General features: G+C 39.5%; 1 protein-coding gene and 2 non-coding genes across 3 annotated transcripts; 1 reads left to right on the forward strand and 2 right to left on the reverse strand.

Moving 5' to 3' along the window:
- Positions 1 to 2,723: 2,723 nt before the first annotated feature.
- On the reverse strand, positions 2,724 to 2,796 carry trnak-uuu (transfer RNA lysine (anticodon UUU)). Its single transcript has one exon. It is a non-coding gene; the product is annotated as a tRNA-Lys (tRNA).
- Positions 2,797 to 5,595: 2,799 nt separating this feature from the next.
- trnat-ugu (transfer RNA threonine (anticodon UGU)) lies at positions 5,596 to 5,668 on the reverse strand. Its single transcript has one exon. It is a non-coding gene; the product is annotated as a tRNA-Thr (tRNA).
- A 1,568-nt stretch (positions 5,669 to 7,236) lies between these two features.
- LOC108894768 (E3 ubiquitin-protein ligase DTX4) lies at positions 7,237 to 8,629 on the forward strand. The gene is made up of 2 exons (XM_018693373.2): positions 7,237 to 7,687; positions 7,953 to 8,629. Coding segments are annotated over exons 1-2 (306 nt in total). The 5' UTR covers positions 7,237 to 7,685; the 3' UTR covers positions 8,257 to 8,629.
- Positions 8,630 to 15,940: the final 7,311 nt, after the last annotated feature.

Consider the following 15,940-nt stretch of genomic DNA (forward strand, 5'->3'; position numbering starts at 1 on the left):
AACAGTAATTTTACGTCACTGGTTGTTTCAGGCTAAACAAAAACAATCTTACTCTTTAACAAAACTGTCTCTGTAGGGATCCTATCCATAATGTTATCAGAGATTTTGACAAAACTCTGAGTCTGTCAGTGGCAAAAAGACGCACTTTAGTGGACATTTGAACAAGGCACTGAGAGTAGATAGACTATGTGGAGAACAGTTTTCCATTTACTGAGTAAGATGACGATGTGATACATTTTCAAAATGCACCGGTGACATTTATTCAAAAATGGATTAGCATGGCTGTAGAGTAAAATGGAATTTCAAAGATATTGAGGAGTTATCCTGCTTTGTAATGTTGCAAATTTTGTTAGCTTTGAAACTTAACTGTTTTCATACATTCAAACTGTATCAAAGATTTTTTTTAAGATTAAACTATGCATACATTGGTAAAATTGATGTCCATTTTATTCACTCCAGGATTTATCACTGCGGCTGGATTTTGGATGTGGTTTGTACAAGCTGCTGAGGTCAATCTTGTCCAGTTTGGTTCAACAGTTACTCTGGACTGTAACATCTCCTACCTTTATGATACAACATGGTTTAAGCACAGTGCAGATCTCATCCCAACAGTGGTCCTCTGTGCCAGCTTCAGAGAGGGACAACCAGTCCAAGGTAGTACATGATTTCATACTCTGGTGTTAGCAAATATGAGCTGAACATGACCTATAGAGAGCATGAACCTCAGAAGTACTCTGCACATGATAGGATGCTTTGGACAAATAGTAGCCTAGCCTATCACTGGACTTGAGAAGCAGAGGTTTAGTTTGAACATGGACAGAAGAACAGCTTTGCAGGTTAAAATGACAGAACCCAGAGTATTATTTGATCTGTCGCCCACTCACTATTTTCTTAGGGTTTCAGCTCAGTCCTCGTTTTTCAGTGGGGTTGATGAACAGATCTCTGGTACTGAGGATCACTGATGTTGAGGATGGGGACCTGGGGCTGTACTACTGTATTGCTAATGTGAAAGGGCGATTAACAGTTGGAAGCGGAACCATGCTACAAGGTAAGCATAAGATATCATATGGTACATTATGGATAACCGCTGTTGCAAGTATAAGTGCCTTCCCTTAATGAGTAATTCCTGTTTATTTCAACCAGGCATATTTTCCATAAATGTGGCTATTGTAGCTCTGTAGGTTGTGCTTGTCTTTCAGTCTGACTGAAATTGAACACAGAAAGTATCAACTTAGAATGATCGTGATGCTAAATTATATTGGTCTACTCCTGGGGACCAGCTGACCTCATCCACACACACTGATTTGTTTGCATGTGTGAGGCTGACTGAGGACGAACTCAGACTTTTAAAAACAGATGTGTCCAACACAATAATAGCGATGAGAGTGATCACATCATATTTTATTTCTAAATGTGTGAACAAAATAGTAAAATGTGTGAACTAATTAACAACATGCACACTAAATTTTTTAACTAATCTGTGTACACATTTTACTTAATTTCTATGCATGAGATTGTAAAAATCAAGCAACTTTAACTACAGCTTCATTTCGCTCTCCTTTTATTTCTCCAGTTTCATCACTAGGTTCCTCTCAGCTTCAGTTTCACCATTGGTACTGTCTGGTTGTGGGTTCTGGACAGCTCATTATGGTGCTGGCTGTTTGCATCACCCACTGGAAAACAAAGTCACACACAAGGACCACCAACAAGAACTCCACAGCTAACAATGGCAAAAAGACAGAGCCCCCCCCCCAACAGCACCAGCAGCTAATGTAAAAGACAATTTCAGTAGACATTTAACTTGTCATAGTAGGAGAAGCATGGGTGTAACTACTGTTTATTAAGGCCCAGATATATTGGAATGCAGCCATGATTAATTCTGATCCAAGTGGGAAATGTTAATCTATTAAACTAAATTAACATGGAGTGGATACTGAGTTGTCAGTTTCTTCTAGAGGGTGGGTGTTATTGTGTAGTTTCCTTTTGTATTATACTATTCTATTGTATTTGTCATCTTTGTTGTTTTCTTTGCACTTACCTGCATATTATTTATTGTATTCTGTACATACTTGCACTAATGTAAAGTTCTGCAACTTCCTCCTGACTGAGTATATTAGTGTATTTTGTGAAGAGTAACCTTATATTGGACTTTTGGACATGTTTACATGTGTTAATAATCGAGTGCTGTAAACTCTAACAAACAATACATTCTTTGAATTGAAAAAATGTGTTATAAATAAACAAGATAAATGTTTGTTTTATTTTCATGCATTAAATCATTGTATTCTGCTGCCACAAACTACCATATGAGTTTTAAGTGATATTTGGACATTCCATATTTTTGTCATTAACTCAGGTACTTTTGCAGCATTTAATGTCCAGCACTGACTGATATTTGCACCCTTTCATTATAAAGATCAATGTAGTTTGCATATCAGAAACAATTTTAAGAAATAAATGTGCAAATTAAAAAAAAAAAGAAATACAAAAAAGGAAAATAAATATATTATTTTTGTTAAATTCTAAATGTATTTAATCAGAATTTATCATGCAAAATTATCAACATGATTATTGAATTCCAATTTACCATGTAAATCTATTTGTAGTTCTAGGGCCCCCATATTTATGGCCCGTATGCTGTGAGCTAAGAGGGGTGCAAAAGCAGGCAGAATGACTGATTCTACGAGGAGAGAGGGGAGGGACAAACCACAAAAAAAAAACTTCGCCCGAACAGGGACTTGAACCCTGGACCCTCAGATTAAAAGTCTGATGCTCTACCGACTGAGCTATCCGGGCTCTGCAGCATTTACTCTATAGATAGTTATTATGGGTATAGGAATGCACCGTGACACGATGCATCGCGATTAAGAAAATGTAACAATGCTGTTAACAATGCTGAAGTAATCCTTAACACCTCTGTGAGTGAGTGCGCCATACGAGATAACACCGGTAAAAGAATTAAAGTGAGTAGACTTGAACCGCAATTTCTCATCTTCCCACAGCCTCTGACAATGTAACAGCATCTGGCTGTTTAAGGTTCTGTACAGTCGGACATCTGTAGACAGCTCGCTTTCCTGCCACTAATCAGCTGACCGAGTGACTGTAGCGAGTCGACCTCTCTATCACTTATTCCTCTGTAATAATTATTTTCTCTAACAGTTAATATTTTTCAGACTTATCATCTGTAACAGTTGTAATTCTCGGCTGTTTGACAGTTATATTTAGTTTCATTTCTGCAGTACAGACGCCGGGAGACGCTGTGAACTCGTTTCTACGGAGCCCCGGAGGGACCACGTCAAGAAATAAAAATAAAACGTCCGCCCGCATTTACTAGTTGGTGCGCATATTTTATATATATATATATATATATATATATATATATATATATATATATATATATATATATATATATATATATATAGTAAAACGTGCGAACAGAATAGCAAAATGTGCGAACGAATTAATCAAAACGTGCGCACGAAACACAATTAATTCCCACGATTTAACTAAAACGTAAGCATGAAGAGTATATATAAGGAGCCATGACAACAAACAGCCTCTCTCTCTGAAGTATGAAGTGCACTGCACATAAGTTACTTCAGATATCAGTGTCACAGTGATTATTAGCTAATGAGACAAGATTAGTTAGAGTAAATACTAGGATGATTACTTTTTAAAGTTGATTAATAAAGCCAATTTAAGTTGATTATTCAATTAGTTATGACATCATTGTTAACACGTGCCCTCCACCCGAACCAAAATAATAATATGTTGTCATGTCACAGATGCACTAACTTTACCTCCCAAGCCCCACTCATCAACAACGCATGCTGTCACATGAGTATTTAGGTACAACAAATCCACAGTGTTTTCTGCTAGCATTGGCTGACATTAAAACGTTTTCAGCAGACTACTTTTTGAGTGTTTCAAGTCATGTTACCATCACTTACTAACTCTAATCTTAAACCAGATGAAGGATTTTTGTGATCAGATGTCTGGATCTTAAGTAAACAAGCTGAGCAAACAGCCCTTCTGAAAGTCCTGTGTCCGTGTCACAGAAAACCTTTTTTTAATATGAAACTGCTTTATTCAGTGTTTCTACCGATTTTAATTCCTTGGTCTGTTTGTTTTGAAGATAATGAGACCTGACAGTGTATATAACTGTACAGTAACACAACCAAATCAGTTTTTAGTTAAAGTGTTTTAGTTGAAACGTGGGAGCGAATTGTGTTTTGTGCACGTTTTATTAATTTGTTAGCACATTTTGCTATTCACATGTTTTACTATTTTGTTTTTAGGAAAAAAAAAATTGACATGACCATTCCGGGGCTCCGTAGAAATGTAATTGTACCAGGGGAAAATTGTTGCCTTATATTATGGTCCATATAGTATCTTCTCCTTTGCATTGTAGTCTGCAGAATAAGAAAATAACTGCAAGAAAGATTTTATTTTTACATTTTAACTGGACCTTAGTTTATAATAAGGAAAACACTGTAGGAAACGGTTTTGTGGCAACAAGAGATTTGAGAAAAGTGATTTTATTTTTGCCGTTTACACTAAGAAGGAAGGAGTAAGAACCCTAAGATTTTAGCTTGTTTTTATTCTTCATATATCTTTAGATGTATTGAATCGTGAGCCCTGTATGGAGTATCATACCGAATTGTGAGTTGATTGAATCGTTACACCCCAAGTCATCTCTCTAGAAAGTCCACGAGCCCTTATACATTGCGCAGAAGAATCGACTCTGGTCCATTTTTGTACCTGGTCTGAGCTGACAGAAACCACTTGGCAGGGTAAAAGGTAAAATTGGTTTGGTTAACCTTGCCTTGGTTAACCTGACTAGCTAAATGACTGCATTGACTATAACAACATAACATTTTGTCAAGTAACGGTAGCTATTGTATATACCACAACTTGAAGCTATATTACCTGCTTATTTTCATTTTTTTTAAATTACCATCTTAATTGAGAAATAGCGCCATGCATTAAAAACAGATGTGACACATGTAGGCCTTGTTCAACCCCTTTGCTAAATAAAATTTCAACGATAATATTTTTACGTAAGTGGGCATGTATAAGTAGTATGACTTTAACACCACCAGATATTTTGTAAGAAAATGAAAATGGAATTAGCTGTTGTCAAAAGTATTTAACCCCTTTCTCTTTGGCAAACCTTAATCCAATTATGTATAAAATGTTACCTTAAAAAGCAACCTCATGAGTGGTCTGTTATAGCACATGAACAATCACAGATTTCACTATAGTACACAAAAAATAATCAGTGTAAGTGGATGATAATAGTAGTTGTTGATAATAGTATTCTATCAGTACAGTGCTTAGTTATGTGAAATCATTGTGGAGTCCACACTGGGCCAAACTTAACAGAAGAGCTTCCTTAGCATTAAACTGTGCGGTCTTGATTTCCCTGTCCTTTTTCTCATCTGGTTCTTGCTTTCTCTCTCCCTCTGACTGCCAACTAAATCCAGCTCTCTCTCTCTCTCTCCTTCTTTTCCTCTCCCTCTATGTGCTGTCAACATAAAGTAGTCTTGGAAATAATTTTTATATTTCTTTGGCAGAAAAAAAAAAAAGCACCGTAGGCCCCAGCGAGATTTGAACTCGCGACCCCTGGTTTACAAGACCAGTGCTCTAACCCCTGAGCTATGGAGCCATTTACGTGAAATTGCGGACGTCACATTACAATATATAGTTGATTCTCCGACATATTGATGTTTCAGAGGTATAGAAGTGGTGGAAAAACAAACTTGCGTCTTAGACGGTGGAATGCGCTCCAACCAACAAAGCCACTATAGTCATACACAAGAATGCAGGTAAAGAGAGAAAGACGTAGGAGCCTTTATTCAAATCAATAACTGGTGTTTAAGTCACACACACACATACATATACACATGAACTGAAGATATGATATTGTATACCCGTCTTGAAAAGATACCTAATCTGCTTTGAACCCTCGTGATTTGGACTATAACCTGCCCCAATAAGTCAGTGTCACATTCCCCATTTATCCACCAGGTGGCAGCATGCAACAACGTTCAAAATGAGAAGTGTCTTTATCAAACTCTCCAGTTTTGACTTGATTATTCTCGGTAAAGGAGGCTACCTGTTAGTTAAACAAGTTTGATTTCACTGCAACATAACACACTGTATTTAGAGTATGACTTTAATCACACAAGTGTACACTTACAAGTGTATAATGACGACTGTTATATAAGATTTAGGAAAAATAGCCAAATAAAAGTATGTAAAATAGGTCAAACCAAGGCATATTAAATACAGGTCGGCGGTGTTGTATGGTGCTAGAATTAACAGGAGGGACCCTGGCATTCAATACTTTGGGAGACCCATCTTTCTGTTGGTCGTCGACCCCTCAATTACCATGGGGGTTTTCTGGGCGTGGTGAGGGAAAGGAATCGGGGGGTGCTGTTCCCCCAGTTCCCTGTTACCTCATACCAAGTTTTTCCACGACAAGGTAAAGATGGACGCAAAGGGATAGCATTGGGATCAATATGGCGGAGTTTATCTCAACTCGTCGTGGACATATAATTGTCCCACCCTTAACATCTCAGAGGAAACGTGGATCATCTCTGTTTTGATTACGCCTTGTATTACAGGGAGATAGAGGTTATTTTGCTATGTACGACCACCTGAGGTAAAGGGGGAGAGCGAGAGAAAAACATGGTGGAGCCGAAAATGTAGATTTTATTCACGAAGAGGTCTGTGACGGTCCTGGATTTTGTTCCAAGAGTCTTGGAGTAAGGGAGCGGACCCAGAAGTTCATTTGAGCAGGTGAGTGACCAGATCCTACCCTTTCTGTGCATCGGTGAAAGCGGCTATGACAGAAACGACTGAGAAGATATGTGAAGGGGTGGAATAACCGAGTGCTCGGATATAGGGTCATTACTAACAGGCTGCTGCAGTTGAATAACAACACTGCAATAACGACAGTAGTAAAAAGTTGAAATATGACGAAGACGTGGAATTCGTTCAGCCATAACAAAATCTTAATAATAACGTTCAAAGGCATGGCCTCGGGCTCAAATGCGCATTGGGCAGTTTGTTAGTTACATTTGTGTATAGTAAATCTTCAGTATTGTGTTCAATGTTTCCGGGATACAAACCAGTTGAACCTGTTCTGATCTGTCCCGGGTTGGAGAGTCGTTACTACTGAGATTGCGCTGTTGGAAGCCACTACTTTCTCAACATTTCGGTATGCAACGCCCCAAACTACGGGATAAAAAACACACCGGCTGTTGCTACACCCTACCGTGGCTGAATCTATCGGGATTTAAATGCTGATACACGTTGCTCCTGCTCCACAAGACACAACCCCTTAAGAGTTCGCGTTTAAATGTGTTTTCCTCACGCTGAAGATATTTCTTCCACCGTGGCAGGAATCCCACAAAACGAAAACGGCTGTCGTTGGACATGAACGACTTGCCGGAGAAGCCATCAGTGTTTCTGCAAGGGGTAGCTAACCAGAAACCACGATTTTAAGGCCGCTCTGTCGCCCGTGTAGTTCGCGGCTATTTTGACATCGCAGTACGGTGTTATAACAAAGACAGTCGCACAAAGGCCGCGATTTCCCTCTCCTCTTGGCCATGCGAGGAGCTCGGATATTCGTAGAAGAATGTTTCGCTTTCTCTCGGCGTTAGCTCAGCCGCGCCTCCATGTAAGATATTAAACCTGGCTTTGTTTTAGCTTTGGGGTACAGTCGGCCTTTATTAGTTTATCACGAGGGTGAAAGACACCCCGGCACTCAGAGAGGACCAGATTAAAATGGATATCGAAATAAAAAGTCTTTCGTGCGAAAGCCACTTGGCAGGCTTAATTTTCAAATCAAACAGATTTGTCACTCCTCTCCGAGGGGGCTTAACGATACCTCTAGCTAACAACTAAGTGTTTTCTTGGTATTTCATCCGTTATTTCCTCTCCAGGGCCAACAGTAACAACATGCTCCTGGCCTCCGCCGTGGTGGTGTGGGAATGGCTGAACGAACACGGCCGGTGGCGGCCCTACAGCCCCGCCGTCTCCCACCAAATAGAGGCGGCCATTCGGAGCAGCGACCCCCGTGGAGGGAGCGTAGTCCTCGGCCAGGTGGACAGCCGACTCTCGCCATACATCATAGATCTCCAGTCCATGCACCAGTTCAGACAGGACACAGGTAAGACAGGGAGAGGGGAAAGACTGTGTGGAAAGAATGCACTGTGGCAGAATATCTTGTTGGAGCTTTTTAATTAGGATGCAGGCCCATAAAACTTTCCGTGTAACAGGAGAGTGCTGTGACTGGCTCTAAAATGGTATTATGGTATCTAAAGCTGTTGTGCACTGCTGTACAATTTTCTCTCTTTAACAAATTTAAGTTGGTTGCTGTTGATCATGGTCGTGACTTTTTAGTGATCCTCATGGCTTGAAACATTGTTGACCCCAAAAGACACATGTGTGTGACTCTTACTTGACAAGGGTGTAACCTCCTCTGCATGGATGTCTCATGTAAAAAAAAAAAAGGATCTTGTTTTAGATCCAGTTGATCTAGTCGTTTGCACAGACCTAGACTTAGAAGTACTTTGCATCTCTTGCAGGTCTAAGGCTAACCTAATAGGCCAAGCATAGACTGCAATGCACCATGTCAGGGTATTCTCAGTGTAGCTATACTGAAGTTTGATTAGTCTCTTCAACTCATGTACAGTATATAGAGCTATATCTGGGAACAACTGCGTTGACTTTTGACTAAAATGCGAGTGGGGAGAATGAAACAGTAAAACCCAACTTGAGTTTGCGGTGCTAATCCAACAATATGAGTAGGTACACCGTAATGGCAGGGATTTCATGGGAAACTGCACCAGTGCAAAAGACCCAATCCATAATTGTTTTCACCAAAAAATTAAGTTCTAGTTAAAAGAAGGTCTTAATAATTGCACATATTGGCCACATTAGTGTCACAAATGTAAACAAAATCATAATATCGTCAGAAATCATCTCATCTGTTCACAGCAGCAATACAACACAGTGGATGGATAGTTTTTAATGAGCAAGAAAATATTTATTATTATTATATTATTATTATTTATAATTCATCCAGGTTAAAAAAGGCTCACAAACTAACATGTATTATAAGATGTACTTGTGTGTAAAATGGGTCAAAAGCTCACTTGGCATCTATGATTACAACACTAGTTGTATGCATGTCATGACATGGAAAAGCACAAGAGAGCACAGTATCACTTTTTTAGTTTGAAAAATCTCTGATGTACTGAAATGTATTTGTAATTGTGTCAGATAAAGTGTTGGTCTGTCCACGTACTTGATGCAAATTTTATATCGGTCCTACTCTTTTCCATGGTTTAAAACTTAGGTGGAAATGATGTCATTCAGACAGACAGCGAAAAAGAGAGAGTAAGAGAATGTGTGGTGGGTTGAGATTCAGCAGCCTCAACTGACGATCTGGGGCACCTGTAAATGACCATTGCAGTGCTGAGTTAGCAGCATTCTTTAGCCCCACAAGCTCTACATAAGCTCACATAAACACTCTCACAGGCACATAGCAGCTACACACACATAACATGAAGAAAAGAAACAGAGACCATGATGCTGTGTGCAGAGTTCCCTTCAGCTGTCCTCCCTCTGTCACTCTCCCCACCTTCTCTGCCTGGGGTCTCTCGGCCTTTAGCCACTCTTCTCCCCCTCTCTTGTACAAGTGTTCAGTTTCGTTAATAGGCAAAAGTCCCTATGGTCTCTCAGTTTTGGCTTTTAACTTAGTAGGGATAGAAAGATATGCATGTGTTGTGGGGGGTGTTGCAGAAGGAGATAATTGGGGAGTCTGTATTCTGTCCCTCTCCCTCCCTCCCTCACTCTTTCTTTCTTTCACTCCACCATTGTTGGATTTTGTAGAACAGATGCGAGTTACTCCATTGTAGCTGAGACACACACACACACACAAGGTGACAGTCTGATGGTTCTGAGAAGCAGAACAGACCTTAGAGGCAGAGGGGAGGGGTTGTTGCAGGTTCACTGAAGTGGCCATTAAGTGGCAAAATAACATGAAACACATTGGGTTTTACAGTGTGACGTAGGCAGTTATTCACACACACATTAATGTAGTTTATTGAAGGCTGAGTGAATTATTGAATTAATTGGATTAATTTGACATTTTGCATGATGTGTAAAAATGCTTAAAATAAGTTTGTTAAGACATTCAAAAGGATATAGATTCAAAAAGGGGGATTTGATATTTGATTTTATTAAATGCAATTAAATCTCAGGCCTCGTTAAATATGTCAAAGCAATATCAAGAAGAATGTTTTGCAGGTTACAGGTTTCTCCCACTTGAAAACAATAATCAACAGGTGGGATGTGACTGCACTGCACACGGGGCTTTTAGGCTGTCAGACAGGCTCAGACGGTCTGCCTGGGTTTTGCATGCAGATGGGGCAGTGGAGTCTATGAGAATGACACCCGATTTTGAGCCTGTGTTCACACTGCATGTAATATGATGAACAGGTCTGTCAGTAAACAGTCGTATATGAAAGGAAGATTGGAGTACCTATTTGTCTCCCAGTCAGTGTTCCTATAAACTCTCACAGCACTGTCAGTTGTGGTCAGAGGAGGGGGGGGTCCTTACCATGGGCCTCCCAGCAGAGCTACGGCCTTGCAGACACTCTCAGCACTGTCACCACAGATAGCACAGGTATTAAGCTGACAAAACGCAACGTTTAGGAAACACCTCCAGTCCTTAGCTAAATTGGTGTGAATGTGAGTGTGAATGGCTGTTTGTCTGTATATGTTGGCCCTGCGATGTACTGGTGATCCATACAGGGTGTACCCTGCCTCTGTCAGCTGGGATAGGCTTCCAGTCCCCTCGCGATCCTTGTATAGATAATGGATGGATAATGGATGGATGGATGTATCGAGTATTGTACCAAATGAGTTGATTGAATTGTTACACCCCTAGCCATGAGTATTACTTACTCTGAACACGTTCATGCTTGCATACAATTGTTTGTCTGAGAGAGAAACAAACTGGGTTTCCTGTAGATAAAAACATAGTGGTATCTGATAGTACTTCCTATTACTTATAGCTTTAGAGCCTTACTCAGTTCTCTTCATTTGCAATTGCTTACAGCACTAAAGAAATAATTCCCCCCTAAACATATATATGAAACAAAAACCTAGTATTGAGCAGACTATTGTATTGTCCCATATGAATGTTTAACTGACTGAATTCAAGTCTACTTGGACTTTAACCCCCAAGAGAAGGGCGTGATTTTTAAAGATGAAAATAAGCTTACGTAATTGAATTTTTTGACAACTTGTCATCCTTGTCTTTGAGGGGCGTTTGAAAAATCTTTTTTCCTGCTCTTGTAGCATGTTCCTCCTCTCATTCCAGCTGGTCCTGCTGAAGGAGACACATTCCCAGACCCCCACAGTGCCCCGGGGTGTTAGGGTCACAGTAAAGGGGGGTAGGGTTTGGCTGGGGGACTCCCCAGAGACGAGGGGGTGGGGTAGGGGGAAGGGAGTGGGACCAAACATTCACCCTGACTACACCCTCTACATGGTTAACAATCTACATTATAGTGACAAACCAGGATAAGGAATTACAGAATGAGTTTACATGTTCTGCAGTGACCTGGCTATTGTAAAACCTCTGCTAAAGTGATAGTGTTTAAAATAATTCCTTAAGACTAAGGCTTATGGTTCTTTAAGATTTTTAGCACTGCAGTGGAGGACAGGCTCCAGTTAAAGAGTACACGTTTTCCAGACAGTGCAAATGAGTTTGAAATTTACAAAAGGTCAGCTGTCTACACATGACTAACCTGAATTCTAGGAGCTGATGATCTTCATTTTACTGTCAATTTCAAAAAAGAAAAAAAAAGGAAAATGGGAAAAAAAATTGCTTGTTATAAAATAAATCACACTCATTTAATGTATATTTGAGCGCATGGACATGATAATTAGGTCTCTGAAAGCATGTGCCCAGTATATTTGTTTGTTATGTTAAAGTCATATAAATCCAACATTCCAAAAAGTAGCACACACACACAGCCTCAGGGCAGAGCTATGGGTGAGATTTTAATGTCTTTAACTTTGTCTGTGAAGGTCCTTTCTTTGTTTGTCTTGAGGCCTCTTTTTTTATATTGCTCTTCCCATGGTCTGTCTGATCTACCTCTCTCTATCTCTTTCTCTGTCACACTCTCTGAAGCTGAAAATTGACTCTGAACCCAAAACTCAGGGGATGGGACTCTTTCAAGGTGAGACAAAGTAGAGACAAAGACTGAGAGAGCACAAGTGAGGAGGCGGCACGACAGAGTCGGAGGTGACAGGGTAACAAAAGTGTGGAGAGGGCAACAGAAAGTTAAAGAGTGAGAAAGAATATTACTGCAGGGAGATTAAATAAGAAGAGATGAGAGCTTAAAATCAAGATGCTGAAAAAAGCTGAGGTCAGGAGAAAGATAAAAGTCACAGTGAGAAAAAGATGACAAGACTTGATGAAAAAATTGAAAAGGGAGAATGGAGGAAAGGCACAAAGATTTTCATGTTGTTTCCCCTATCATTGTCTTGAGGGGTGGCCTGCGTGGGCATGATAGTTAGATCTTTGAAAGGAGTGCGTCTTCCCAGTATATTTGTTTATGGTGCTAAACCAAATTCATATAAATCTATACACAAAATGTATGTTGGATACCTTAAGGTAAAAAGGTAGCACATACGCACAAAGCTTCAGGGCAAAGTTGACTAATCTTAATTTCACCACTTAATCAAAAAATTAAGAAAGCAAAATATTTTAGTTACCTAACTTTTAGGGGTGTAAATCACAAGTTTTATCATGATACGATATTATATCGCCTTCAATGGACAATGATTCGATGTTTGCCAATATCACAAAGTCTGCTATGATACGATTTTGATCCAAAATGTTTCCAGACCGCTGATTTATTCTCCAGAGACAATATCTTCACTGACTTTTTTCTAGCTGCTTGCCAGGTGCTGCCTGCATTTTGTTGGGAGGTGTGCACGCTCAGGTGGAGAGAGATGTGCTGGGAAATTTCAAAATAAAGGCATATCTTACAAATGATTATATTGTGACGGACTGTATAATATACATTATGTTAGTGTTGGGTTAGCAAAGAAAGTTGTGTTGAAACCAGCTGACGTCTGACCAGCGCGGTTCCTTGGTGAGGGACGTTATAATATGTATGATGAGTGACTGATGTTCAGGGAGAGCATCACCAGAAAACAGTGGGAAGGAAACCCAGAGAAAGGAAGATGAAAGAGATGGAGGGGTCATAACACAGTTTTTTTTCTCTCTGAGCTGTTGTTGTGAAACTCTGCGTGTCATGTTACTGTTACTGTGAGGCCTCTGGGGGGGACATCACTCACTGCCTGCTCCACATTACACACACTAGCAGCAGACGTATAGTATATGAAAGCATATGAAGACATAAATATTTATGCTAGACATCAAAATAAGACGCTAAATTGAGTACCCATATCTATTACAATACTATTAGCTATAACTTCAATTAAACCAGACTGGTCACAGCTTTTCTGCTCCTAAATTATAACCCAGCTCAGCTTTTCACAGACTCAGATTTGTGAGTGGATTTTCCTTTTTTTATGTTCAGCAAGTAGATTTGTTTACTTCAACCCAAGTAATGAAAATACATCCTATTTTATGGATTTTTAAATGAAATGTGGTTCTTATGGTTTGGTAGAAAGAGGGGTAAGCAAGCAGAGAGATAAAAATGTGTAAATATACTTACGCAGTGTTAGTGTTAGTAAGAGATAAAGGGGTAAGGAAGAGAAAGTGACAGGAAAGGAAAATATGACATTAAACAGCAGGAGGATAAGATACCAAGATAAACAAATCAAAAGAGAGAAATGAGAGAACAGAGGAAGCGATGAAAAAGAAAAATAAACAAGGAAGTGAAATGAGTGTGTGAAAGAAGTTTTGTCTTGGTTACTCCACGTTAGCTTGACCTTCTAGATAATCTGTGAGCTCATCCCTTTTGCTTCAGTCTCCATATCCCGCAAACAATGCCACTGTCATTGAATGCAGCTTCCTCTGAACTGCTCTGTCTTTGACTTTCTGTTCCATTAAAGTCTTTTTATCTCAGTATCAGTTCCCATATTTGGTGTGAAAATTTGTCATAATGTTGTCTTCTCATGACCTTTTCAAGGGCATCAGTTTCGTTTTAGGATTTATACTATTATACCAATTTTGTCATTTCGTCATCTGTCCCTCATCCCCTCTGCTCAAGGGTTCTCAGTGCTGTTTGTGGATACTCAGTGGAGAAGTGGAGCTAGAGGTTAAGTAATATTTTGGAGAAGTGCACTAAGTTGTTGTTAGGAATATAGCAGCAGTTTGAGCTCATTTTCCCTGGGCGGGGTTCACGTTGGAACAGATATCATTCTAGGGTCAAACTGGGACTTGTCAAGTTTAGGGGTGAGAGATGGAAAGCGACATGGCAGAGATGGTGAGGAAATCTTGCTACTTCTCTGATGGGTGGATGCAGAGTCACAAAGTCATGAGGTCACAAAGTTTTGTTGTGATTTAAGACTCTGAAGAACCCAGGATGATAGTGTGTGTGTGTGTTAGAAGTTTGTTTAGTGCCTCTCCCTACACTGTCATCACCATCAGAACTGTGATAACAGCTAGACGTCATGCTGCCCAAAGGAAAAAGGCCAGAATGCTGCGATTCTTGACATTTGCATGAAAATACAAAGTTTGGCATGGGTATGGTCTTTCCAACAAAGGGTATTTCTTTGATTTTAAGCTTTATTAGCTTTGATAGAATTATATGTGGAAATGGGTGACAAATAAAAGGAAAATCCAACATAAAGGTTGTTGGGTCACTGAACTCTTTTGAAAAGATATTCTTTAATTTTTTTGTTTTAATTATGGTGGGAGGGAGCGCTGTCTCTCAGCTGGTGTGGCATCTGGCCATAGCATATAAATCACAATGTGCTGCAATGCAAATTATTTTCATTATTGGTTTAACTACTGATTAATTTCTTAATTAACTGATACATTCTTTTGTGTATAGACTCTCAAAAAGCCTGTTAAAATTTTCCAGATCCAAAATTGACTTCAAAATTGCATCTATGTCCAACTGTTCAAAATCAAATCCTCACTTTATAGATTAATCATTTTAGCTTGACATTATGTTGTGTGCATTTTGATGCTATTAGCAAAAGTCAGTGATTTGTGAAATGTTGGCTGATAGTGAATCCAGTCAAAATAAGGGACGGCACATCTAAAAAAGATCATTATAGAGTTGAACTGTTGTTGCGTGCCTTCTGTCTGTGATGGTCAACTGTGATGGTGTTGTTTTGTCAGTAGCTTTGTTTCTAATGTTTTCCCTGGCTTAGACATGTTTAAATGTGAGATCATAACTTGTAACATAATTGAGGCATCGAATGACATCCTCCTGCGGAGCATGAAACTGGAGATTGTTTCAGAGTTGTTCTGTTATTTTTAACATCAATTTTTATTCACATATTTAAATGTGACAGTACAGTAATAGCAAACATCGGGGAAATGTATGGATCTTCAGATAGCCTGTTAGCATCTATTAATTTTATCTCAGAGATAGTGTGAGAAAACTCAAACTCAAAACTCTTAGTTGAATGGTGTTGGGAAAGACCTTCAGGCATTTTTCTGACTTTGACATATCAGACATGAGGGCTGTGGGGTTACAGCAGGTGAACAATGCATAGATCAACATTAGGATAAGGCAATGTTTATGCTTTCTAACCAAATGTTGGAGTCGTGAACGAAATAACACAAAAATTTAATACAGTGTGGAGGGAATGTCTAGAATTGGCAGAACAAAAAGGAGGTGAAAGTGCTGGCTCATCCCACAGAGTCACTGATCTTGACAATTTCATGAGAAGCACAAACAACTTCCTGCCATGCATGAAGCAGGAC

The sequence above is a fragment of the Lates calcarifer genome, unplaced genomic scaffold, assembly GCF_001640805.2.
Source record: "Lates calcarifer isolate ASB-BC8 unplaced genomic scaffold, TLL_Latcal_v3 _unitig_3842_quiver_1649, whole genome shotgun sequence".
In the NCBI taxonomy this organism is placed as follows: domain Eukaryota; kingdom Metazoa; phylum Chordata; class Actinopteri; family Centropomidae; genus Lates; species Lates calcarifer.